The 24,911-nt window shown below is 36.3% G+C and overlaps 1 protein-coding gene across 1 annotated transcript in view; it reads left to right on the top strand.

The window, feature by feature from the left end:
• Positions 1–24,911, top strand: part of ZSWIM6 (zinc finger SWIM-type containing 6) — a 212,778-nt gene that overhangs the window by 110,904 nt on the left and 76,963 nt on the right. Inside the window, exon 2 of the mRNA XM_072605559.1 lies at positions 20,950–21,306. Within this exon, the coding sequence (XP_072461660.1) occupies positions 20,950–21,306 (357 nt within the window). The remainder of the gene's footprint in view (positions 1–20,949; positions 21,307–24,911) is intronic.

The following is a 24,911-nucleotide window of genomic DNA, read 5'->3' as shown; positions in this document are numbered from 1 at the left end:
GGGGAAACTCACAAAGTGCTAACCATCAACACACCTGATATTTATAGTTGTTTTTCAGTTCAGAAGCACTTTAACTGTCCTAAACAGTGTCCTTTTCTAAGAGTGGAGATTCTCAGTACACTTTTTTTTTTTAGATTTCATAGTTTAAATTTACCCATTTGGGCATAAAGATACCTGTCAGCTACTTGAAACAATAATTTAGGAAATACTACCTTACAAAGTCTGAGAGACGTGACATTTCTGGATGAACCCTGTATCTACAGTATTAGATTTGTTATTTCCTGAGACTTTCAGGAGTGGCACATTCAATTTAGGTGTTCTAGGGAATAGAAATGTTAGTATATGTACTTTAGTTGATTCTCAAAGTCAGGGATTCTTAAAGAGAGAGAGAGTGTGTGTGTGTGTGTGTGTGTGTGAGAGAGAGAGAGAGAGAGAGAGAGAGAGAGAGAGAGATGGACTCTTAGCAGTCTGATGAAGTCTTTGTACATTTACTCTGAATAATGTTTTTAAATACATGAAATCAAATGTATAGGATTGCAAAAAAAATGAATTATGTTGAAATAAACATTTTTTCCCCTGTCTAAATTCACAGACACTCTGAAATCAGTCAGCCTATGGACCCTAGATTAAGAACCTCGCATCTAAGTACAAGTAGAAATGGTTTCTGTTTAGAAGACCCTTGCCATTCAATTCTCTTTTCACTTTTTTTTCTTTTGATAGTTTACTGGCAAAACTTTTCTAAGCTTCTATTAAATGTATGCCTTCCTGTATTACTTGATTTCACAGTAAGGTGCTTTTACCATTGTAGGCACTGAAAAAATGTTGCAGAATTGAAGTTGCCCTTCCTTCAGAGTCCTATTTATTATAATCATAACTTTAGTACTGGATTTGATTCTAATGTACTCATATAGATTTTATCTTAATTAAAAATAGCTTAGATTTGTTTAGGATAAACTATGCCAGGGAGATACAGGAATTTTTAAAGGTCTTATTCTCATTGGTTGTATAAGTATTTTTGCTGAAAGAAAATTTGGTTGTGATGACTTAAAAGATAATTTTTCATCATGGCTAAGAGGGTCTTGAAAGTGGGGTATAGACTTGGGCCAAATATTAATAAGTGGCAGTTCTTTCTCCCTTCTCCTGACTCCTCTTTTCCTTTTTCTTCCATGTACTCTAACAACTTCAACATATATGGTGGGACAGACCTTAATATGATACCAGAGAAGGATGAAGAAAGTCTAATTAGAAAATAATCAATTTTTCACCACTTTCCTCACCAGCAGGATCTGGCTGGGCATATTTGTCACTTTTGGTGTCAAAGCATCTTCAGTCAGAAAAAAGAAATGTAGAGCGTTAGACTGATTGCTGAACACTTCAGGGAAAGAAAACAGAACTCCTTTGGCCATTCAAAGTCCTTCATGACCTCACCTGCTCCCCACCTTTCCAGTCTTTGTATACCTTCATATAATGTGCATTTTAGTGACGCTGGCCTCTTTTCTGTTTCTCCAACAAGACTCTTGTCTCATGACTCAGTGCATTTTCACTGTCTGGTCCCCTTGCATAGAATTCTCTCCCCCTTCACCTCAATCTTCTGGCTTCCCTAGCTACCTTCAAGTCTCAGCTAAAATCCCACCTTTTATAAGAAGCTTTTCCTGATCCTCCCTAATGTCTTCTCTCTGTTGATTATCACCATTTTATCCTGTGTAAATATCTTATTTTACATGGTTGGAATATTATCTTTCCTGTTAAACTATGAGCTGGAGCAGGACAGATTTTTGCCTTTCTTTGTCTCTTAAGTGCTTTATACTGCCTGGTACATAGTGGGCATTTGATGGAGGAAATGAATAAGCACTTATTAATGCCTACTATTTACACATATCATCTCATTTGGTTCCCACAACAACCCTAGGATGGGGGTGCTTTTATGATCTCAATTTTACACTTGAGAATTTTGAGGCAAACAGAGGTTAAATAACTTGTCCACGGTCACAAAGCCAGTAAGTGTCCAAAGTCAGATTTGAACTTAGGTCTTCCTGACTCCTGGCCCTCCACTCTATCTATTGTGCCACTTAGCTGCCTTTAATAAATTAATAAATGCTTGTTGACAGACAGATTAAATTCTCTGTCTTGAATGCCTGTACCATAAGTCTCTCCTCAGAAAATGGGGGATAAATGAGAGTGCTAGATTTAAAATCGAAAGACCTGTATTTTATTGTAAATTCCACTTCTTACTAGTTTTATGACAAAAATTATTCAATTTCTCTGGGCCTTAGTTTCACTATATGAGAAATGAAGATAACATTAATACTATAGCACAGGATTATTGTGAATGAAGCATTTAAAAATTTTTTAATATATGGACTGCTAATATTAGCCTGTTCTTTTCCCCTAAATGGTAAGCTAGAAATATCTGAGCCCATAGATGTTCTCAGCTTTGCTTTTCCTTCTTTTTTCCTTCCTCCTCTTTATTCATATTCATTTTCTTCTTTATTCCTTCCTTTCTTTTCCTTTCTCATTTCTCTAATAGCCCTGTTTAGAAGAGAGATTTGGATAAATATCCCTTACCTTGGGCTGGGATAGGTGATTGAAGACTTTGCAGATGTGTGGCAGTGAGGTTGACACATCTGCCTTTTATCCGGCTCTTCCTTGATTAAGTCATACAATTGGACAGAACGGGGAAAAGAAGGGCCCAGAGATCTGAGTGGGATTGCTCTTGATAGTTTTTGCACATCATGTATGGCTTTGTTTTTAATAAAGGTTGTTACTTAAAAACCATTGGCTTTACTGAACGCTTACTTTAATAGTTTGGGGAGTTTATGATTTCACCTTTTTGATTACTGCTGGCAGCACTCCAAAACACAGCCTGCCCATCTTCTGAGAGTCTTGACTTCTGTCCTTTAGTAGATCCATTGTAGTGGGTCTACTCAGCATGCTGTTGGGCTTCCTCTAGCTCTTTCAACAGGTTATATGGACACCAGAAGAGTGTGCATGTGCATTGTTCACTTTTTATCCTCTTCTCTTACCATGCAGCTGGCTCTTCTTTTTGTCTTGCCATTCATTTTTCTAAGGAGATCCTTTATGCAAGTCCTGAAAGTATCTAGTTTGTAACATGTTACATCCATCTTGCACTCATTAGGGGCTTTTCCATTACCCTTTGGCTAATATTCAACTTTATTTCTTTAGAGATTGTGGTTATTCCATGACTTAAAGCCAATATCACTGGAAGAATATTAATGTTTGTTTTGGGGAGGAACTTAAAATGATTAAAAGAACTCAGTTTCTCAAAGACAGTCCCTTTTATTCTCTTCTTCCTATTCAGTTTAGTCTAACATACTGTCCATTTGTAGTCAATATCCAAAACTATGTGTGTGAATCCATTCTACAGTCTGTCCATCTAGTTGCATGTCATAATCTAAATATAGGTAACCTTTATCCTTTGGTTTTTCCAGTGTGGATAGTTAGGCTGAATCTTGAGTGATTATTGATTTCACTTAGAAGGTTCTGCAGTATTCTGGGCAATGAAACAGCACAATGTCACCCCCAAAATGGGTATACCTAGAGGACCTCATAATTCTTCCATTTGGACTATGTTGGAGTCTCTCTTTTGATTTTAGTAGGCAAAGGGCTGTTGAAGATTATCTCTGCTGTTACATCTTTCATGAAATCATGTATGATTTTGACCTCTATGTGAGGATGCCTTGCAGATTTTTTGGTCTACCAAACCAAATGCAAATGGATTCTTTTACTTTCTATACCTTTCAGTCACTGATGTGACAATAAAGTGGTCATTTATAAAATATTCTTTGAAGAAGCCTACCTTTTGTGTTATTCTACTGCCAATGAGAATATTCTTGATATGTGCATAGGTTATTCTCATAAAAGTTTTTTAGGTGCAGGGGGTAGGCCTATATGGGTCAGTAGTTTTTGATAACTATTTTGGTTACCTTCTTTTTTTTTTTTTTTCTAGTAATAAGGTCTGATTTCTCATACCTTCCTTTAGATAGTTTGAAAATCAGTCCCCCAGTAGCCTGAATATTGTGTACTTTGGGGATGACTTTGCTTAGTTGCGTCTCACCAGACTTCCTTAAAACTTAATTTTCCTATGTTGCTCCTCACTGTAATTAGTTATGTTATTTATGTTATCTGTACTTTTTTTCCATAAGATTTTACAAATGATTTTGTGGTCTAAAACCAGTGTTGCACATGGCTGCCGCATTTCCATAGTTAAAAGAAAATCAAATATTTGCTGGCTGAGGCAGTTTCTAGGTTTCCTTTCCTCCTGTTATGATAGTTAATTTACATTAGTTGAACTTCTTTAGGAGATATTTATTCTTCATGATGATGCCCGTTCTTAAATGCAGCTCTCATTTATTTTTGTGTCAGTAGCTTGTCTGTCAAAATATAGTTATTTTAATTGGATGTAATTATTTTAAAAATATATTTTATTGATACTTTTTATTTTTATATCACCTAAATTTCTATTTCCTTTCCCATCCATGCCTCAGGGAATAATTCTGTATATCAGAAAATATTTTTAAATGAAAAAAAGGAGACAGAAGAGAAAAACAGATTAGCAAACCCCCATAAATAAATATAAAAAGAGGGAAAATAGCATGCAATGCTCCACACCCATATGCCTCATCTCCCTAACCCCACCTCTTCAAAGAGATATATCTTCTTTGTGGCCAAGCTTTCTTCTCTGTAATTTTGCAACATTCACTTTCAGTTGTTTTATGGTGGTGGTTCTTTGCATTTACATTATAGTCTCTGTGTGTGATCTCCTTGGAGTATATATCTCAAAGTGGAATCTCTGGGTCAAAGGAGCCATTATCTATTTTGTATTTTTTATTCTTCTAGTCTCGTAGCAATTTTTTATTTTTATACTGACAAGACAGTGGTATTATAGCATTGTGAACAGACATTATTTTGATTACAACTTTTACATCTGTAATAAGTTATTTCTTCTCTATTAAATCTATCCATTTCATTTTTAGAGATGTTATTTGGTGCTACCTATATCCATTGCCTCCTTTACTTTTTTTCTTGAAGTTATTTATATTTGTATGAAGTTTCCATGTAAGTTATAATCCCTTTACCTTTCTCATTCCTTACTCCAGAACCATATTTTCCAAAGTATTTTATTTTGCTAGCCTCTCCTTTGCCTATATTTGTATGTGAGTCACTGTGTAACAAAATTTGTAAGTAATTTACAAAGTTTTCTCACCTTCTTTATAGAATTTCTCTTGTTTCTTCTATAAAAAATTTTGGCATGTAAATGATAGTTATTTCCATGATAATGTTTTTTGCATGTGTTCATTATGAGCACTACAATATAAGATGATTAAATATTCCATGAAATAATTTTTCTTGTGGCCATACCAGAAAACTGACACCACGGTCTCCTTTGTGTGTGTCTCTAAGGAGAACTTCAGATCCATCTTTTTGTTTAGTTGCAACTTCCTTTGTCTTCTGGTTTCATTTACATTGGGAATGTCAAGTTCTGGTTTCATCAGCAGTTCCTCCAGTTTCTTTGGAACTAGACAAGCACTTCACATATACCAGTAGCCAAATCTCTGTGACTCTCAGCGGATTGAAGACTTTATTGGTTATTGGGTTTTTTTTCTTTAAGCATTATTACGGCCAAAAAATTCATTGCCAGTTAACCAGTTTCTTGATGATAAGCCTTTCCATACTTAGCTAGATTGGTCTTGGGAACTCAGAATTCTGTTGCTCAGATGAACTTAAAGCCTTTCTAGCTTGGTAGAACCTTCCAGCCCTTATGCTCAAGGGGCATGGTTTCAAGACACTATGATCATTTCAGTTCCCTGATAAAGGATCAGAGTAGGACTTTGTGAAAACTGGATTGATAGAGTAATAAATTTCATATAAGATAGATGTGGAGTACCAAGTAGAGTACCATATGGCGTACCATATTTTACACTTATGTGGAAGGTTATAATCATTTTGATTTTGATCATAATGATGTGAAGGCAAAACTTGTGATTAGAATTCATAGCAAAGAACGTTATTGAAGAAATAAAGAATCTAAGTATTTGTCTTTGGTTATTTTAAAAATATCCAAAATGATAGTCATAAATACTCTAGGCTTTATTTCTTGCCATTTTGTGATCTTGTTTGCTTCAGTTGGGTTTTATTATTGAAAATATAATCTAAAGAAATCTTTTTCTGGGACAATCAAGGAACTAATTTAAAGATTTAGACAGTGTCTTGTCTCTTTGGGTGAGATCTGGAATTAGGTTGGTTGTTACTAGTTAGTGTAATTATAATTAGACTTTTTCAAAATTTAGAATTGATCAGCTAAGGTTGTTATGGATCTATAAATTTATTGAGAGACTGTGCAGGGGTTTGTGTTTTTTTTTTTTCTTTTGTTTATCACGTTGGAACTTGAGTTTCCTGTCTTTTAAGAATACCAACAGAAGCTATTAAATCTGGCAGAGTAGTACAGTGGCAGAAAATGTTTAAGGTCTGTGTTTAGGAAGTCATGGCAAAAATGTCAGAATAATTTATTGGGAATGACAGACTGATTAGATTTGTTTAGTAGCCACTGTTTCACATTCTTTGGAAAATTATGAGCCTATTAACTTATTTTTGAAGGTTGTTATATAAATTTAAACTAGCAAGCAGCTAGTAGCATTTATTCTTTGAGTTGAATTTTATTTTGATTTTTCAAATGACCTTAATTACCTAGTCTTACAATTTTTTGCAAAGGACAGTGCAGTAAATAACTAATTACATTTTTTTTTTGCCTGTTAAAGTGAAATGAAATTAAAAATCTGGGCAAATAAAGAAGTGACAGAGTTTTGAATGCTCCATGGGTCCCAGGTGTTAAGTTGTTTTCTTAAGGAAGAAATTTGCCCTCAGATATTTTTACTATAAGGGTCTGAAAGTAAATTCATTTTATATCGAGCAAAAATATTATGAATCCAAGAATAACAGTCCAAGAATGAGGTATGCCACTGTTGGCAGTTTGCACCGTACTTTGGTACACAAATGAGTTTGTATGTTTTATTATAATAGAGACTTGCCAGTCTTGAGTGACTCTTTCCTGAGAACCTTGTAGATTTATTTATCAACTTCCTTCCCCCATCCTTAGTGTTTCTTTGTGATACTAGAACAATTCTCAAGTGCTTTCCTCAAAACCTACTTTATTATTTTTTTAAAATCAGTTTTGATTATGGCATGGAAGGTGTAGCGAAAGCTACTCTTACCTTGAATTTCATATGTTCATTTTTATTCAGATATGGCATCTAATATCAGTTCCACAGACATTAGGTTCCTGTTCTGTGTAAGATGCCCTTGACAACTGAATGTAAAGAAAAAAATGAAGCAGAGTTTGCCTTAAGGAACTAACATGATGTTAGTTGTAGTGTGGGGATGGGGAGAGGAATACTGATGCTGCTGCTGCTCCTAACTAGCATTTATATGGTGCCTGCTGTGTGTCATGCACTGTGCTAAGTACTTTTACAAATATCCCGTTTGATCCTCACAACAACCTTGGAAAGCAAAAACTTCTGTTATCCCCTTTTTACAGATGAGGAAACAGGCAACAAGAGATTAAATGACTTGTGCAGGGGCACATGACTACTAAGTAGTTGAGGCAGGATTTGAACTCTGGTCTTCCTCAATCTGGACTCAGTGATCTATTCATTGTGTTACATAGCTGGTAAGTAAATAAAAGGTAGTTTGAAGGTGGAAAGTGCATTGACAACTGGTAAGGGTGATCAGAGAAAGCCTCATGAAGGAAGAGACATTCAGATTGACTCTAAAAGAAAGATGAAGATTTTGAGAACTGTAATTAAGGAGGATGAGTACATTTCAGGTAGGGTAGGTGGCTCAGAAATGTCTGGAGACAAGAAGCTGGGGAACAACTGGTGGTCTAGTTTGACTGAAATGATACAGGCTGTGACATGGGAGTCGTATGAAATAAAGCTGGCAAGGAAGGATAGGTAGGAGAAAAAGAATGTAAAACTTTAAATGCCTGGCTGAAGAGTTTTATCCCAAAGATAACAGGAAAATATTGAAGGTTTTCAAGCAAAGGAGCAACATGGTCAGCACCGTACCTTAAGAAGATTACTTAGTAGTTTTGTAGAGCATGGACTCAAGAGGTAAGAGACCTAAAACACATCAGTTAGGAGGCTATTAAACTAGGCTAGGTGAGAATTGCTCCAAGGCTCTGACCATGTGAATGTTGAGAAGAGAATGGCTACAAGAGGTAGATATTTTGGAGGCATAATGGACAAGGCTTGATGGTTGATTAGATTTAAGTGGTGAGATGGAAGAGAACGGAGAATCAAGGATGACTGAAGTTTGGACTGGGGTGATTGGGAGGATTTTTGTGGAGTGTTCCTAATAAGAAAGTTTTGAGGAAGAGTCAGGTTTAGATTTTGGACGTAGAGTTTGCACTGCTATTGGATGTAGGACCAGAGTTCTAGAGATAAATTAGTATAAGTGTATAGATTTTTGGAGTCATCTGTGCTAAGTGAAGTCATAGGACGGCATGAGAGTGTGGAGGGAGAAGAAAGAAAGCACAATCCAGAGCTTTGCTTGGAGGGGCAAAAGGACAATTATGGGTGGGGGAAGGGAGGTAGGATATGGAGATAAAACACTCGTAATTGTTAAGTGGAAGATGAATGATGAACCAGCATAGGAAACCTAGAAATAGTAATCAGACAGATAAGAGGAAGACTGAGAGACAGTATGATAAAAACTGAAGGAGAGGTTAGAGAAAATCCAGGAGGAAGGAAAGGGGTTGGTTGATTTTGTTTAAAAAAAACTGCTGAGATATTGGTAATCTATCAATTACTGTATTGATTGGATATACTTGTAGATGGAATTAAAGTCATGGGAATTGAATTTGACAGGAGATTAACAGCTAGATAATTATTGAAACCCTCAGGTATGAGGACAGAGTTTAATGGGGGAAAACAAGACTGAACAGAGTACTGAACTAAGGAAGGAGAGTGATCTAGAGTCAGTAGATGACATCAAGGATCTCAGGGTAATACAAAGAAATGTGATGAAGATTAAAGGATGAGGGAGGCTACTTAGTGGCAGAGAGACTGGATCTGGAAAAGTATTAATAGAGAACAAAGAATATGCTGACCTGGTAGACTTTCTGTGGGTTTCTTGGTGATACTAATTTCAGTATAAGTGAATTACTTATTTTTACTCAAAGAAAAGATTTGTCTCAAAGTAGTCGTAGAAGCAAGGAGCAATTTTTTTCTTTTAAAGAGAAGACAGCCAATTTCCTGAAGCATCATTGAGTTTTCACCTATAACTTTAAATAATATTTTTAATAAATTTGAATGAACAGCAAAATTTCTGAAATAAGTTCTAGAATCAGCTACTTTCAGATGTGTGGGGGGAAAAGGAGACTGTAGTTTGTATTTTAAATATTTTGACTTTCCAGCAGGACAGTATTTTAGTATCTGATATCTCATGTGTTGTTCACCAAATGTAGTTTGTTTGATATGTGATTCAGTTTCAGCTTTTTTGTCTTTTTCCATTTCACTTTTAGAAAATTTCCATATTTGCCTGTACTGAAGGATTATACTTTAAGGAACAAAGTGTCATTGTGGTTTAGATCTTAATTTGTAATGTTGTAAAATCAAATAAACAATCAGATGATTTTTACTTTTCTGTCCTGAAGGCATTTTAACAATAAGCTTTGACTTATTGGTTCATTCTCTCATTCTTTTGGGGGGAGAGAAGTTTATGTGGTGATTGGGAAAGGACTAATACTTTAATTTTGATTGCGTATTATCTCATCAGTTTACCAAAATAGGATTACCTATTATAATAGAACAGAAATAATAATTCCAAAGGGGAAAAATACAATTTCCTTTCTTGTTAGTTTGAGCAATGGTGATTAAAATACTTGGAATTTTGATCATTATGCCTATATGTTGTATCATGAAGGTAGAATAGAAAAAAATTTTTATTTTAAGACATGTTGATATACATTTGGAGAGCTTTGAACAGTTTATTTTGCCCTACAAATGATTTTTAATGTATTGAGTCACTTTTTCTGTAACTCCCATAATATTGAGAATATAGCTGACTGGACTGTAGCTAAGAAACAAGAAAAGTTAAGTAAAATAGTTCTTGGACAGCCAGAATGGATGCCATGAAGTTCACACAGCGAGAAGCAGCAAACTTATATTAAGGGAAGAGACAAAAAAACTATTCAAAGTAGACATCAGAATTTGAAAAGCATGATATCATGGAGCCATTTAGAGTAGAAACAAACTGCCCACACACCTCAGTGACCCCCTCTAGGACCTCGCTGTAGTATAACAGCATAGCCCACGTTATAACTAATCTGTATCATCACTAAAGGTTTATTGCCATAGTTCTATGGTACTTTAAAAAAATCCTTGATTATATTAATGTGATTATCCTGGAATAACTGAAGATTCCAACTGTTCCATATTTTCCATACACTCTACTTCATGAGTTGTTGGGGACCAAAAAAAAGAAAAGAAAAAAGAAGGCACATCACTTGGTTTCTAACATTATGGTCACAACTTTCTATAGACTTAGTTAATTTGCTCTCTGGACAATAGCACATAATCCGACTCTGGTCCCATGCTTTAAGACTTTCCAACTTCATATATTCTGCCAGAGATTAAATGGTGCTGAAATAGTCTGAGAACTCAGAGCCACTTTAATGCCAGTCTAAGGCATCAAAATATGACTTCATTGGATGCATTCAGTGGAATAGTTCTTTGTTTTGAGTGCATTTTGTTTTGAAAGATAACTTGCAATCCACTTTAGAAAGTTTTATTTCTAAAAATAAAAAAAAGCTTAAAAAAGATTTGATGCTTAAAGGTATACACAAATAATATTTTTTGTATTTACAGACACAACGCTCAACTTTTTGGGAAATCTAGAATTAGCGTTTGAGGCAGTTTAGTTATGTGGATCCCAGTTTAATCTTGAGTAGTGTGTGATACGGCAGAATAGTTTTAGTTTTGATATCACAGGACCTGGATTCAATTTACAGGTATACTGCTTACTACCTCTGTGGCCTTGGGGAAGTTATATCCGCTCTTGAGGCTTCAGCTATGAAACAAGGGGATTAAAGTAGATGATGGTTAATGTCCTTTCCATCTCTAAATCCTATGATCCTAGTATAATGTTGTTTATTCCTCCTCTAAGGCATAGTAATCTTCTATTTCTGGTTTTCTAAATCACAAATGATTTACATTAGCATGAACATTGTTATAAAAGGGAATAAAACTTCATATGATTAGCCTACATGAGGAGAAGTTACCTTGTGAAAGCCTGGAAATAAGGACATTTATTTCAGTTAGCCTCTATCCTTTTAATGCTTCATCCTGACATGGAAGGGATCCAGTAAGTAGACTAATGTGGGTTTCCACAGTTTTACATAAGAGATTTTAAAACTACATCCTTTTTATTTTAACTAGACTTCCTTTATTCAGTAGTCTAAGAGTTTAATCTATTTAGTAAAATGCTGAATTAGTGCAGTACAAGTTGCTGAAGAATATAGTCTGGGGGGATGGCGATTGCTAGGAAATAGGAAAATGTGACTTATCCTTTTAGCAAAAAGAGCTTAATTTAAAAAGATTTTATGAATAAAGGAGGAGCCATGGTAATAAGACAAAGAATGGAAGTAGAGGGTTTGACAGAGCATGACAGACTATAGAAAGAACAATAATTCTGTTATGAAATAATTCTATTTAGCTGTCATCATCTGGCTGCCACAAACTACCTACCACTTCTCGTATCTTCCTTGAATTTCTTTAGTCCTGGGTTGCAGAAAGTAAGACTTATTTATACAACATTTCAGAACTTATGAAATGCTTTACAAATATTATGTCATCTGATCTTCAAAACAACCCTGGGATGTAGGTACTGTTTTTATCCTAATTTTACAGGTGAGAAAACTGAGGCAGACAGGTTAAATGTGTTGCCCAGAATCCCACAGTTAGTATATCTAGGAAAGGCTTGAACTCAATACTTTCTGAGTGCAGGTCCAGCACTCACTGTGTCACCTAGAAGCCTCTCTTCCCTCAGGACTGTCTTTTTGAATGACGTTTCTTTCCGATAACCTCTCCAACACTTGTTTTTATTTTAAAGGGAAGAGATAAATTTCTTTCTTTCCAGAGTATTAATGTGTTTTTTCCTTCTGAGTTAGAGAAAGAATGACTATACCAGAGAACCAACTTAATGAAGAATTAATCTGTTCTTAAATTTAAATTTGGTTACTTGTTATAGCTATTTTCCTTAATAGTGAAAATTTCTAAATGTGAAAAACTAAATTTCCCAGTGTACTATATTGTTATCCTCTGTTCAGTTGTTTCAGTTGTCTTCGAGCCTTCGTGACCTCATTTAGGGTTTTCTTGGCAAAGATACTGAAGTTGTTTGCCATTTTATAGATGAGTAAATAGGGCTAAGTGACTTTCCCAGGGCCACCCAGCTAGTAAGTGTCTGAGGTCAGATTTGAACTCAGGAAGGTGAGACTTCCTGACTCCAGACCCTTGCACTTTATCCATTGCACCTCCTTAAAAGGGTATTTATGCATTCTCTGTCTGTCTCTCTCTTTCTCTTTTCTACTTTTTTCCAATCTCCTCTCCCTTCTCCACAGAGGGGACTGCTATCACTTCACCAGCAATATGCCTACCCTCAGACTCCTCATGAAGCCTGAAAGAATCAAAAAGAAAACTGAAAAGTTCAACTAAAACCAGTCAGATATGTTAAGATCAAAACTGGTACAAACCAAGACACATAATACAGTGCAAAGGCAATTCTATGCCTAATGTTGATTATGGAAGCAAAAAGAAGACAACACATGGGTTCAGAATGGATTCAGAAAATTTGAGCTATACATTGTTAAAGAGCTCCAGGTGCCCTTCATGTGCAGCAAATCTTAGTGTGAGATAGATGCTTAGAATATGTCCTCCAAGAGCCATAAAGTCAATGCAGAAAGAGTACCAATCTAGGTGCTAGAGTGGGACCAAAGAAAATGAGTATCTGCTTTGTACATTTTTATGTTAAATAAAACCTTACACTACAAAAGTAAGTGTGTATGACATATCCTTTTATGAGACTGTCTAAAGAGCACAACTTTAAAACTCTGATAGATCTACATGTAAACTAACTGTTGATTTTAAGTTTACAGTGATATATACTCATATACATGTGCTTAATCACGTACCACCAGCAAGCATATTTTTAAAAAACAAATACACTAAGTACAAAAAAAAACCCCTCTAATCAGCAGTTTCTTCCCGTCTCTCCCAATCCCTCTGTGAAAGAGGCAAAAAAACTGTGTTTTCATGAGGCACTTTAAGAGTGAGATGAAGTAACAATGGCATTCATGTACTAGCTCCTTCTCCTGATTAATGTATTGACAAAGAATTCTCAGTATGCCAGCAGTAAATGTCTTGTAGGTGCTTCTTGCCTGCTCAGGTAGAATGATGGAATTTTAGATTTTGAGAAATCTTCAGAGATCGTCTTTCTAATGTGCTCATTTTGCAAGTGACAAAATGGAGGCATGGTGAAATTAACTCACTTTTCCCAGGTCATGAAGTTAGTTGATGGTAGAGTCATAATGTTTTTCTCTTCAGTCCCAACCAACTTTTTTTCTCTGTATTATGCTTTCTCTGCCAATTCTTTGGACTTCTCTGTATGTTTAAATCAATGAGCTCATATAGTGATAATTGCTATAATTGTCAGCCTTTTCCAGCTCACACTATTGGTTTATCAATTTCATCTTTGAATGGGCTATAGTCAGAACTGTGGGATGTTTAGTTTGTTGTTCATAAATCCTAATTTTAAGAAGCTTGGGCTTTAGAATTCTAAAGTTTAAAAACTTAAAGATGCTGCATCATTCACAAATAAATACATTTAAAAATGAAGAAGGCAGAGAAGCAAAATTATGATTAGAAGACAGGACTTTCCCAAGATCTTTGTTATAATTCTGACTGTAACTTTCATACGGTGTCATTAAGGTCATTCAGTCTTTGCTGTAGAATGAAAGGCAGTTAATGCCCACCTAAGTTAATCAGCCCAGGCACTCCAAGTCATTAGGAAGAAATAAAATAAAGTTCCTATTGTTAGCAAGCATAGTGTTTTGGATAGTAAAGTAGTTTTGTAAAAGTAGGACTTTTTTAAAGACGTGATTTGGAACACAAGTAAATTTGTTTAGTCATTTTCTTGAACAGTCAGTTAACAGTGTCTTTCTCTTTCCCTTCTTGTTCATTCTCTTCTATCTTCTAATCCCTAGTCCAAAAATCACTTGTAACAGTTAGTGTATACAACACTGAAATTACCAGGGCAAGGTCTACTGTACGCATGGTATCCACTGTGTCCACCCTGAACTGTGAGAGCCGTCGCCTACTTCCACAATTAGTTATTTTTTTTGAGGGATAATAGGTAGGTGAGTTTAGCTGGAGCAGAAACCAGCTTCCAAATATTTATGGATTAAAATCGTGGAATAGAAGGGGCCTTAGCTATTGCAAAAGCTTAACTACCCAGAAGAATAGATTCCCCAGATGTTCTGTGTGGAAAAGGCTTTTGCTGTTCTTTAAATCTCCTTTACTAATTATTTTAGGTTTTGATGAATGGTTTTTTAAAACTGGCATTTCTGTATTAATACTTTAAAAAAAAATAGGGAAGAATTACTGAAATGGCAACTCTGTTCAAAACACTTCTTCTATTTCTAAGTGAAGACATGGAAAATTTGTGGGAAAGGATACTACCCACTCATCTAGATATCAACAGTCAGCGAAAATGTCAGTATCTTAGAATCTAAGTCTGAGTGAGTGTTCTTTGATCTTCAAGTAGTACAGACTTTATTCCAGCTGTCTGGCCCTAAATTGCTATAAATGAAAATTCACAACAGCTATTTCTTCCACAACAAGAGTACTCAGTCTATTTACTTCTGCCGTAAACTTTCAGTTAATTTTCAGAGCTCTGAGTGTGTCCAAGTAGTTGGAACTCAGCTGTTTGGGGGATAGGGGGGAGGTATATTCTGTTAGGAAAAAGAAAGATAGGGAGAAAGAAGACAAGCCCATAGTTCAGTAGAAAGAACTTCAAAGGACAGGAAAACACTATATTAGACCATTTCCATTAAGAGCATGCAACAGTCATTTTGAAGCAAAATTCCTCGTCTCTTTATTTTTAGACTTAAACCAAATCAGCTTTTAAGATTGTACTATAGAGAAAATGAGTGAAGATGTAATAATGATACTAATCCTGTCAGGGTCTTGTAATAGCTAGCATTTATATATCACTAATATTTGCAAGGAGCTTTACAAATATGATCTCATTTTATACTCATACCTTCTGTTATTATCCCTATTTTACAGATAAGGAAACTGAGGCAGGCAAAACGTAAATGATTTCTCCAGGGACCTGTAGCTATAGCTATAGTAAGTGTTTGAGACTGAGTTTGAGCTCAGTTTTTTCTGAAGGTCCAGCAGTCCTTCCATTGCCTCACCTAGCTTTCTTGTAATGCTTATAAATCAGTCTCTTGATTTACTTCTTCCTGCTTTCTGTTTTTACCAGTTATTTTTGAATATACAAGCAGGTTGTTAATTGCTTCATTTCTTTGAGGAATTCTAATTGACCTTGTAGCCATGCTTTTCTTTTCTTGTAGCTGTTTTGAAGTTGATTTCTTCTGGGCTTTTGTCTTGGTTGTCTGTAGCTCCATATAGCCTTCCCCCCCTTTTTTTTGTTCACTCATTTGTCCAGCTTTTCCTGAATTGGGTCTTTGCATTATGACTATACTTTGCACACTTCTGAGGGAAATGTTGCAGCCTTGTGGTCCTGCCACTCTATTTACCAGTTATCAAGTTTTGTATTTCTCAGGAATCTTGAGTGGTTCAGGCTGGGGAGCTGCAAACTTAATTGGGCCCCAAAAGGCACAATCTTCTAGGCTATATAGTCTGATTGCTGCCCTCCTGGTCTGAGTTTGTCAGGCTTTTCATCCAGCAACACAGCTGCGGGCTTATTCCTGTTTGGGGTTCCAGTAGACAATTGTTGGCCCCAGCACCTGTCTGCCAGCTATAGGAAGTTCTGCCAGTTCAGAGTAACAAACCTTAGACTCACCTCTGCACTTCTGTGCCACAGTCTGCAGTCCCTGCCCTTGTTACTAAGATGTATGGCACCAGCCCAGGTCTGTGGGGTTAGTGATCAAGTTGTAGGCCCACCCTAGGCTGGTCATATGCTGAATATGTATTCTTGGGCTGGAAGATACGACTCACTGTGGTTTTTTCCTTTGATTTTCTATCACTGTCCATTTTGGGGCTCTTTCTCAGCTTTTGTTGGTGTAGTTGGGGAGAAAGCAGGTCTGTACTGCTTTCTTTTAAAACTCCACCATCTTTTTCAACCTTCTCATGTATATAGTTACTCCTTGAGGGCAGGGACCTTGTTTTTGCCTTTCTTTGTATAGTCTAGAACTTAGCACAGTATATGACATGTAGTAAGTGCTTAACAAGTGCTTGACTAACAAGTAAAAATGAGAAATAGGCAAAGAATTTAAAAGAGCATCTTGTAATTGCACTTCTTCCTACTTGGACATGCTTTGTGGGGAGAGACCATCCAAGATTTAGGTTATCAAGGATAAATAAGACTCAAGTAAGATTACTTTAAATCTTGTTGGAAAAGCCAGGAGTAAGAAGTGGAGTTTGGCTAGATTACTTCTTCTGGGTGGCCACCCCTTTGTGAGGGATGCATATGTCAGACAATGTAAATAATGGATTTGTTCATATTAGAAAAAGATGGAGTTTGTATAAAACTGAGTTTAAAGTAATGGGGCAGATAATTTAAATCTTTACATTTGTTGCTGCTTTATAGAGTTAAGTATTATTGATCTTGTTTGTTTCTTTTCCCTACTGGCTGTCTACCAGGAATTTGGAGCTGGGCCAGAGAGGCCTTGAAAACATAGCAGTTAAAATAACTTTGAATGTGTTTAAGTATACTTTGGGCACCTATTCTGGAAAAATACTTGAAAAAATCATAGATATTTGTGGATTTGGGGCTGCATTAAGTCATGTGATCTTCTAAATCTAGTTCACTTCTATTTTGACTAGACATTTTGATAGTATACCCAATGAAGAACCCCTGACTTATACCTAAAGCAGTGAATTAAGTACATAAACAATTTTAATCAGCCTACCAAGAAACTTAAGGGTCTAGTGACAGACTATATATCTCTTGTCATAAGATCAGCCTAGCTCAGTTTGGACAGATATCTCACCAGGTTGACAGAATTTTTTTTAGCTTATGGCAAAACTGAATTTTAGATGAGTTGGGATATGCATTCATGGAGGAATGAAATCAGAGATCCCTGTAGTATTGAAGTGTCTAGACCTGGTAAATGATATTTCACCTAGACAGAGATATTTTCTCATTTCATTGCTTTTATTTGTGATTTCATTAAATGAATTTAAATACCCATGCTTTTGAATATTTTGCACTTTAGTAGTTTTGTCATTTTGAGTATTCTCACCACCAGAATATATCCCAACTCCTTTATAACTTGCTTTATAGATGCTTTATAGAGTTGATATGCCCCAAATATTTATTGCCTTGTAACTAAGTTCTAGCTTAATATCATATTAAGACTTTAAGGATACCTTGTATATCCAAGACCAGTCCTTTGTCTTTAAGTGTTTTTAAACCACCTCATTAGTGATTAGTAAAATAATTTATCTTAATAATAGAAATTAGAGCTAAGAAATTTAATTAGCCAATTCAGTTGCCTTCTTGCTCCCTTAGGATTTCACCCTAGAGAATTCTATAGTAGAAGGAAAAACATGAAGTTTTAAGGAAGGCTGTTACAGAATTCTTTTCATTGTCTGATTTTGGACATACCTCATATTTGTTGGTCAGTAAACAAACATTTATTAAGTGTCTCCTGTGTTCCAGGCCCTGTGTTAAGTGATGGGAATAGGGGAAAAAAAGGCCAAAGTAGTCTCTGCTCTGAAGGAGTTCAGAATCTAATGGGGGAGATAACATAAAAGCATCTATGTACAAACAAGATAAATACAGGAGAAACTGGAGACAATTTTAGGGGGAATGTGCTGGAATTAAGGAGGACCAGGAAAGGCTTCTTGCAGAAGCTAGAGATTTAGCTGAGATTTGAAGGAAGGTAGCAAAGCCAGAAGGTTGACATGAGGAGGAATAGACTTCCCAGCATTTGAGATAAGACAATATAAATGCCCGAAGAAGGGAGAGTATTCTGGCAGGAATTGCAAATTGGCTAGAGTCATTAGATCACAGAGTGGAGGGGAATAAAGTCTAAGGACACCAGAAAGGCAGGAAAGGAGCAGGTTTTGAAGGGCTTTAAAAGCTAAATAGGATTTTGTATTTAATTTGGGAGGTTAATGGAGATCTACTGGAGTTTGTTGATTGAGGGGAGGGGTGACTCAATCTTCTGCACTTTAGGAAGATCAGTTTGACAGCTGAGTGGAAGACAGACTGGACTGGGGAGAGGGAGACCTGAGGCAGGGAAACTAACCAGGAGGCCATTAGAATAGTCCGGATATGAGGTTATGAGGACCTTACTGGGTTGATAACTGCAGAGGCTGATCCAAAAGATAGAGACTGATGCAAAAACGGGCTGAAGTTTTCTCTCCATTCCGGTTTGAAGAAAACTTGAATGAAGATTACACTCCTAAGGTAGACATGATCATTATCTTTATTCATTGTGTTTCGAGAATTAATTGTATTTAGAGAACTATCAGGTGAAAGATGGAGTAGATTTAAACTGTTGCTACAGAGAACAGAACTAGAATCAATGGATTCTAGTTATAGGAAGCAGATTTCAGCCTAATATGGGGCAGAATAATCTAATAATTAAAGCTAATGGTGGAATGGAATGCTCGTCTAATAGTTGGTGTTCATTTTACTGTAAGTATTCAAGCAGAGGCTGGATGACCAGCTGAAGGGACATTATAGAGCATCCTGATTACATGAATTTGAAAAGGTTTGCACTCCTAAGGTGTTTCAGTGAATGTAAGGGGGTGGAAATGAGCAAATTAGTAGATAGGAATATGTTGAATTTGTTTGTCTTTTACTTTTTAGAAGAGTGAAAGACTCTGGCTCCTGCAGTTCAGCTAGTGAATATTGTTGTTGTTGTTCCAGGATTAAGCATTTAATATACACATATGGTGCAGTATATCTGTAACTGAAAAAAAAAAAAGAGGAGGCTATGTGTTGCTTTTTTCTCCTAATTCTGTTTTCTTCTAATTCTATTTCATTTATCAGATGTTGATCAATAAGCATTAATTAGATACCTTCTGTGTGCTTGCTACTATGCTAAGCTCTTGGATTACAAAGAATGATAAAAGATAGAACTTGCCCTTGAAGAGCTCACAGTCTTTGATAGGGGAGACAATAAGCTATATGCAGTATAAATGGAAAATAATTATAGAAAATAAATAAGAAATAATTAACAGAGAGTCGGAACTAGAATTAGGAAGTAATTGGAAAGGCTTCCTGTAGAAAGTGGGATTTTAGTTGGGACTTGAAACCAGGAGACAGACATAAGAAGAGAGCATTCCAGGTATAGGGGATAGCCAGAGAAAATGCCTGGAGCTGAGAGATGGAGTGTCTTGTTAGTGGAACTGCAGGGAGATCAGTGTCACAAGATCTAAGAGTATATAGGGGGGAAGGAGAAAGGTTTAAGAAGACAGGAAAGGTGAGGGACTTGGTTATAAAGAACTTTCTTTGAATACCAAAAAGAGAATTTTGTGTTTGATCCTGTAGGTGACAGGAAAGCGCTGGTTTGGGGATGACATGGTCAGAATTATACTTAAAAAATAATCACTTTAGTGGTTGAACAGAGCATAGACCAGAGTGGGGAGAGACTTGTGGTGGGCTGACCAGCTGGCATTCTAGGCACGAGGTGTTGAGGTCCTGCATTAGGGTAGTGGCAGTATCAAGAGAAAGTGGGGGCATATTTGAGAGTTGTTGGAATGGTAAAATTGAAAGGCCTTGGCAAGAGATTGAATGGGGGTGGTAGTGAAAGATGGTTAGGAGTTGAGGATAACACCCAGGTTATGAGTCTGGGGAGATGGGGTACATTATACAGTAATAAGGGAAAGTAGGCTAGGGGAGAGGGGAAGGCTTAGGGGAAAAGATAAGAAGTTCTGTTTTGGCCATATTTAGTTTAAGATGTCTACTGGACATCCATTTCAAGATATCTAAAAGGCAATTGGAGATGTGAGATTAGAGTCAGCAGAGAGGTTAGAGCAGGATAATTAGGATTTGAGAATCATCAGCATAGAGATGGTAATTAAATCCATGGCAGCTAATGAGATCACCAAGTGAAACAGTATGGAAAGAGAAGAGGGCCCAGGATAGAAGAACCCTGTGAGACATTCATGGTTAGTGGACATAACCTTGGAGGCTGAAAAGGAATGAGATAGTTGGGAGAACCAGGAGAAAGTGGTGTCCCATAAACCCAGAGAGAAGAGAGTTTCAAGGAGAAGAAGGCAATAACTATGTCAGAGGCTACAGAGAGGCCAAGAATGAGGATTGAAAAATGATGACGAGATTTGGCATTTAGATCATCATTAGTAACTTGTGTTAGGCACAGCCAAGAGGGTAAGTTACAGTAAATAATGACTTATTGTTCAGTAAATAATCACTAAATATGTGATCCTGTTTTACTTCTTTGGGTTATTGTAGTCTTAGGGTTTTTTTTACTTTGCTTATTATAAAACTTATATAGATTTATATATGATAAGAGTAATATGACAGGGTTAATATTTAATTTTATTAGCTTACTTTACTATGATTGAAAACTTTTATTTTAGGAAGTAAAATACATCTGAACTACATAAGTAATGTTTGGCTGCTGCTAAAAGTACAATGATTTTTCTTAGAATTATGACACCACAAAAAAGTATTTCTTGTATGAGCTAAATTTTCTCCCTTTCTTTTGTATAGGTTTCCACTTGAGCGGCACAGTGACAGAACCTGCAATGCAATCGGAGCCAGAAACTGTTTGCAACGTAGCTATCAGCTTTGATCGCTGCAAGATTACCTCAGTGACCTGTAGCTGTGGAAACAAGGACATATTTTACTGTGCCCACGTTGTGGCACTTTCTTTATATCGCATCCGCAAGCCAGATCAGGTCAAACTGCATCTTCCCATTTCAGAGACTCTCTTTCAAATGAACAGAGACCAACTACAAAAATTTGTACAGTATTTGATCACAGTGCACCACACGGAGGTTTTGCCAACCGCTCAAAAATTAGCAGATGAAATTCTTTCCCAGAATTCAGAAATCAACCAAGTCCATGGTAAGTAGGTCTTTTGTTCCATAAAATTTCATGTTTGGTTTCCTCTTTATCCTTTAATAGTCTTTCTTTTTTCTTTTTGATATTTGCCTTACAACTTGTTAGAAACATTAGCTGAGTTAGACATTATTGCTAGATAGTTGGAGTTACAGGTCTATTCATTAATATTTTTAACCATCTTGTGGATGCGATGAAACATTCCACTAGACATTCTTGCTGTATTTTCTTGGATCTTAGAGATTTTTTTCCCCCACTCCAAATGTCCTTGTCACCTTTGTTCTGGTAAATAGCATGGTAGGTTACTTAATTCTCCCACTTTATGAACTATTAGTAGAATCCATGGATTTCACATAGCCTGATGATATGATCTGATTCTTTGCCCCAAGTAACAGCAAACTTTTTTAGTGGCTTAGGGGAAAATAATGACAAGTGGTACCTGTCTTCAAAAATTGTTGTGAGGAAAGCTCTTTGTAAACTTCGAAGTATGATATGAATGCAAGCTGTGACTATTTTTGTCATTCAGTTTAAGGATCACTCTTTAAAATGTGTATTATGCAGCTATGCTTCACTTAAAGAATTGATGTGAAAACTATAAGCAGATAATTTTACTGTACAAAAGAATTTTCTTTACAAGCAGCTGCCATATGTTTTTCAGAAACACCTTTAGAGTAAAATGAGATAGTGAAGTACACTTATATCAGCAGTGCAATTATATGGGACTGTACAGACATAGATATAGACACATATAGTTATCAGTAAGATACACAGTTTTTTTTCTTTAAGATCATAGTTAGACGTGATTGCATTTTAACAGATATTTAATCTTCAGAAGACAATGACATGTTCCAAATCTAAGTGGTCTGTGGTTCTTTTGAAGTGTTCTATCAAAGCAGAACCTGGCTAACCCTATTTACACTCATACCTTCTCTTCCTTGCCAGTGGATATTGTCTACTTTTATAAAGTGGTTACTAAAGTAAAGTATTAAAGCAAAGTAGAGACCTAGTGAGATTAACATCTAACGTGTTAAAATGAGCTTCTGATTCTTGTTTGGCATTTGTTGTTTTGCCAGCATTTAAGAATAGTGATGACAAATAGCACTGTTACACAGGTGCATTAGAAAGAGATGGCAGAAATAATATATTGCATTTTTAAAAAATTTGTTTATTTTCAGTTCTCAACATTCACTTCCACAAGAATTTGAATTCAAAATTTTCTCCCCATCTCTCCCCACCCCTCCACCCCTTCCTCCAGTTTATCCTCCCTTCTATTACCCATCCTTCTTCCATCCCCCTTCCTCTCTCTTTCCCTAGGGCAAAATAGATTTCTATACTCCATTGCCTATAATTTCCAGTTGCATGCTAAAACAATTTTTAACATTCATTATTAAAGCTTTGAGTCCCTCTCTCCCTCTCTTGCCACCCACCCTCATTGAGAAAACAAGCAATTCAATATGTCATACATGTGTAACAATGCAAAGCACTTCCATAATAGTTATGTTGTAAAAGACTAACCACACATTTCCCTCTGTCCTGTCCTGCCCTCAGTTTATTCCATTCTCTCCCTTGACCTGTCCTCCCACAATAGTGTTTGCTGCTGATTATCCCTTTCCCCAATTTACTGTCCCTTCTATTATTTTCCCTCTCCTATCCCCTTCCCCTTTGCCTTCCTGCAGGGTAAAATAGATTTCTATATACAATGGAATGTGTGTTATTCCTCCTTAAGCCAAATCCCATGAGGGGATCATCTCCCCCCTCTTCCCCTCATTGTAAAAGCTCTTTCTTCCCTCCTTTATGTGAGATGATTTGCTACATTCTACCTCTCCCTTTCTCTTACTCCTAGTACATTCCATTCAACAGTAAATTTTATTGTATTTCTTTTAGGTATCCTCCCTTCATATTCAACTCACCCTGTGCCCTTTGTGTGTTTATACATACACATACACACACACACACACACACACACACCCATGTACATATATATACCTACACATATATAATATATACATACATACATACCCATACATGCCTACATATGTATTCCCTCTAACAACCCTAATACTGAAAAAGGTTTTATGAGTTACAAATAACATCTTTCCATGTAGGAATGTAAACACTTCAACTTTATTGAGTTCCTTAAGGCTTCTTTTTCCTGTTTTCCTTTTACCTTTTCATGTTTCTCTTGATTCTTGTATTTGAAAGTCAAGTTTTCTATTCAGCTCTGGTTTTTTCACGAAGGATGCTTGGAAATCCTCTATTTCATTGAAATTCTATATTTTTCCCCTGAAATATTATAGTCAGTTTTGCTGTATAGGTAGGTGATTCTTGGTTTTAATCCTATCTCCTTTGACCTCTGGAATATTATATTCCAAGCCCTTCGGTCCTTCAGTGTAGAAGCTGATAAATCCTGTGATATCCTGATTGTATTTCCACAATACTTGAATTGTTTCTTTCTGGCTGCTTGTAATATTTTCTCCTTGACCTGGGAACTCTGGAATCTGGCTACAATATTCCTAGGAGTTTTCCTTTTGGAATCTCTTTCAGGAAGTGATCAGTGAATTCTTTCCATTTCTATTTTGCCCCCTGGTTCTAGAATATCAGAGCAGTTTTCCTTGATAATTTCTTGAAAGATGATGTCTAGACTCCTTTTTTGATCATGGTTTTCAGGTAGACCAATAATTTTTAAATTATCTCTGCTGGATCTATTTTCCAGGTCAGTTGTTTTTCCATTGAGATGTTTCACGTTGTCTTCAATGTTTTTTTTATTCTTTTGGTTTTGTTTTATGATTTCTTGGTTTCTCATAGTCATTAGTTTCCATCTGCTCCATTTTATTTTTTAAAGAACTCTTTTCTTCAGTGAGCTTTTGAACTTTCTTTTCCATTTGGCCAATTCTGCTTCTTAAAGCATTCTTCTCCTCATTGGCTTTTTGGACCTCTTTTGCCATTTGGATTAGTCTATTTTTAAAGGTATTATTTTCTTCATCATTCTTTGGGTCTCCTTTAGCAAACTGTTGACTCGCTTTTCATGATTTTCTTGCATCGCTCTCATTTCTCTTCTCAATTTTTCCTCCACCTCTCTTAGTTGATTTTCAAAATCCATTTTGAACTCTTCCGTGGCCTGAGACCATTGCATATTTTTTTTTGGAGATTTTTGATGGAGAAGCCTTGACTTTTATGTCTTCCTCTGATGGTATGCATTGTTCTTTCTCATCTGAAAGGATGGAAGAAAATACCTTTACACCAAGAAAGTAACCTTCTATAGTCTTATTTTTTTTCCCTTTTTGGGACATTTTCCCAGCCACTTACTTAACTTTTGAGTCCTTTGTCAAGTGGAAGGTATACTGTCCTAGGCTTCAGAAGTTTTGTGCAACCATTCTCTGAGATATCTCTAGGACCTGTAAGTTATCAGTTCTTCCAAGGTGGCACAATCAAGGGAGAGGAATTTACTCCTCTCCTGGCTTGTACTCTGGTCTGTGAGCAATCACAAGCAGTCTTTTCTGCCCAGGATCTGTAAGTAGGGTTCCTTCTCCACAGCCACCACCAGCTCCACCACGCCAGCGCCAGTGTTTCCCCTCTGCCCAGGACTGCCACTCCAGACTGAGATCCAAATC

The sequence above is a fragment of the Notamacropus eugenii genome, chromosome 4 (genome assembly GCF_028372415.1).
Source record: "Notamacropus eugenii isolate mMacEug1 chromosome 4, mMacEug1.pri_v2, whole genome shotgun sequence".
Classification (NCBI taxonomy): Eukaryota; Metazoa; Chordata; class Mammalia; order Diprotodontia; family Macropodidae; genus Notamacropus; species Notamacropus eugenii.
The sequence above is the reverse complement of the archived record's forward strand: the minus strand, read 5'-3'. Positions and strand labels throughout refer to the sequence as shown.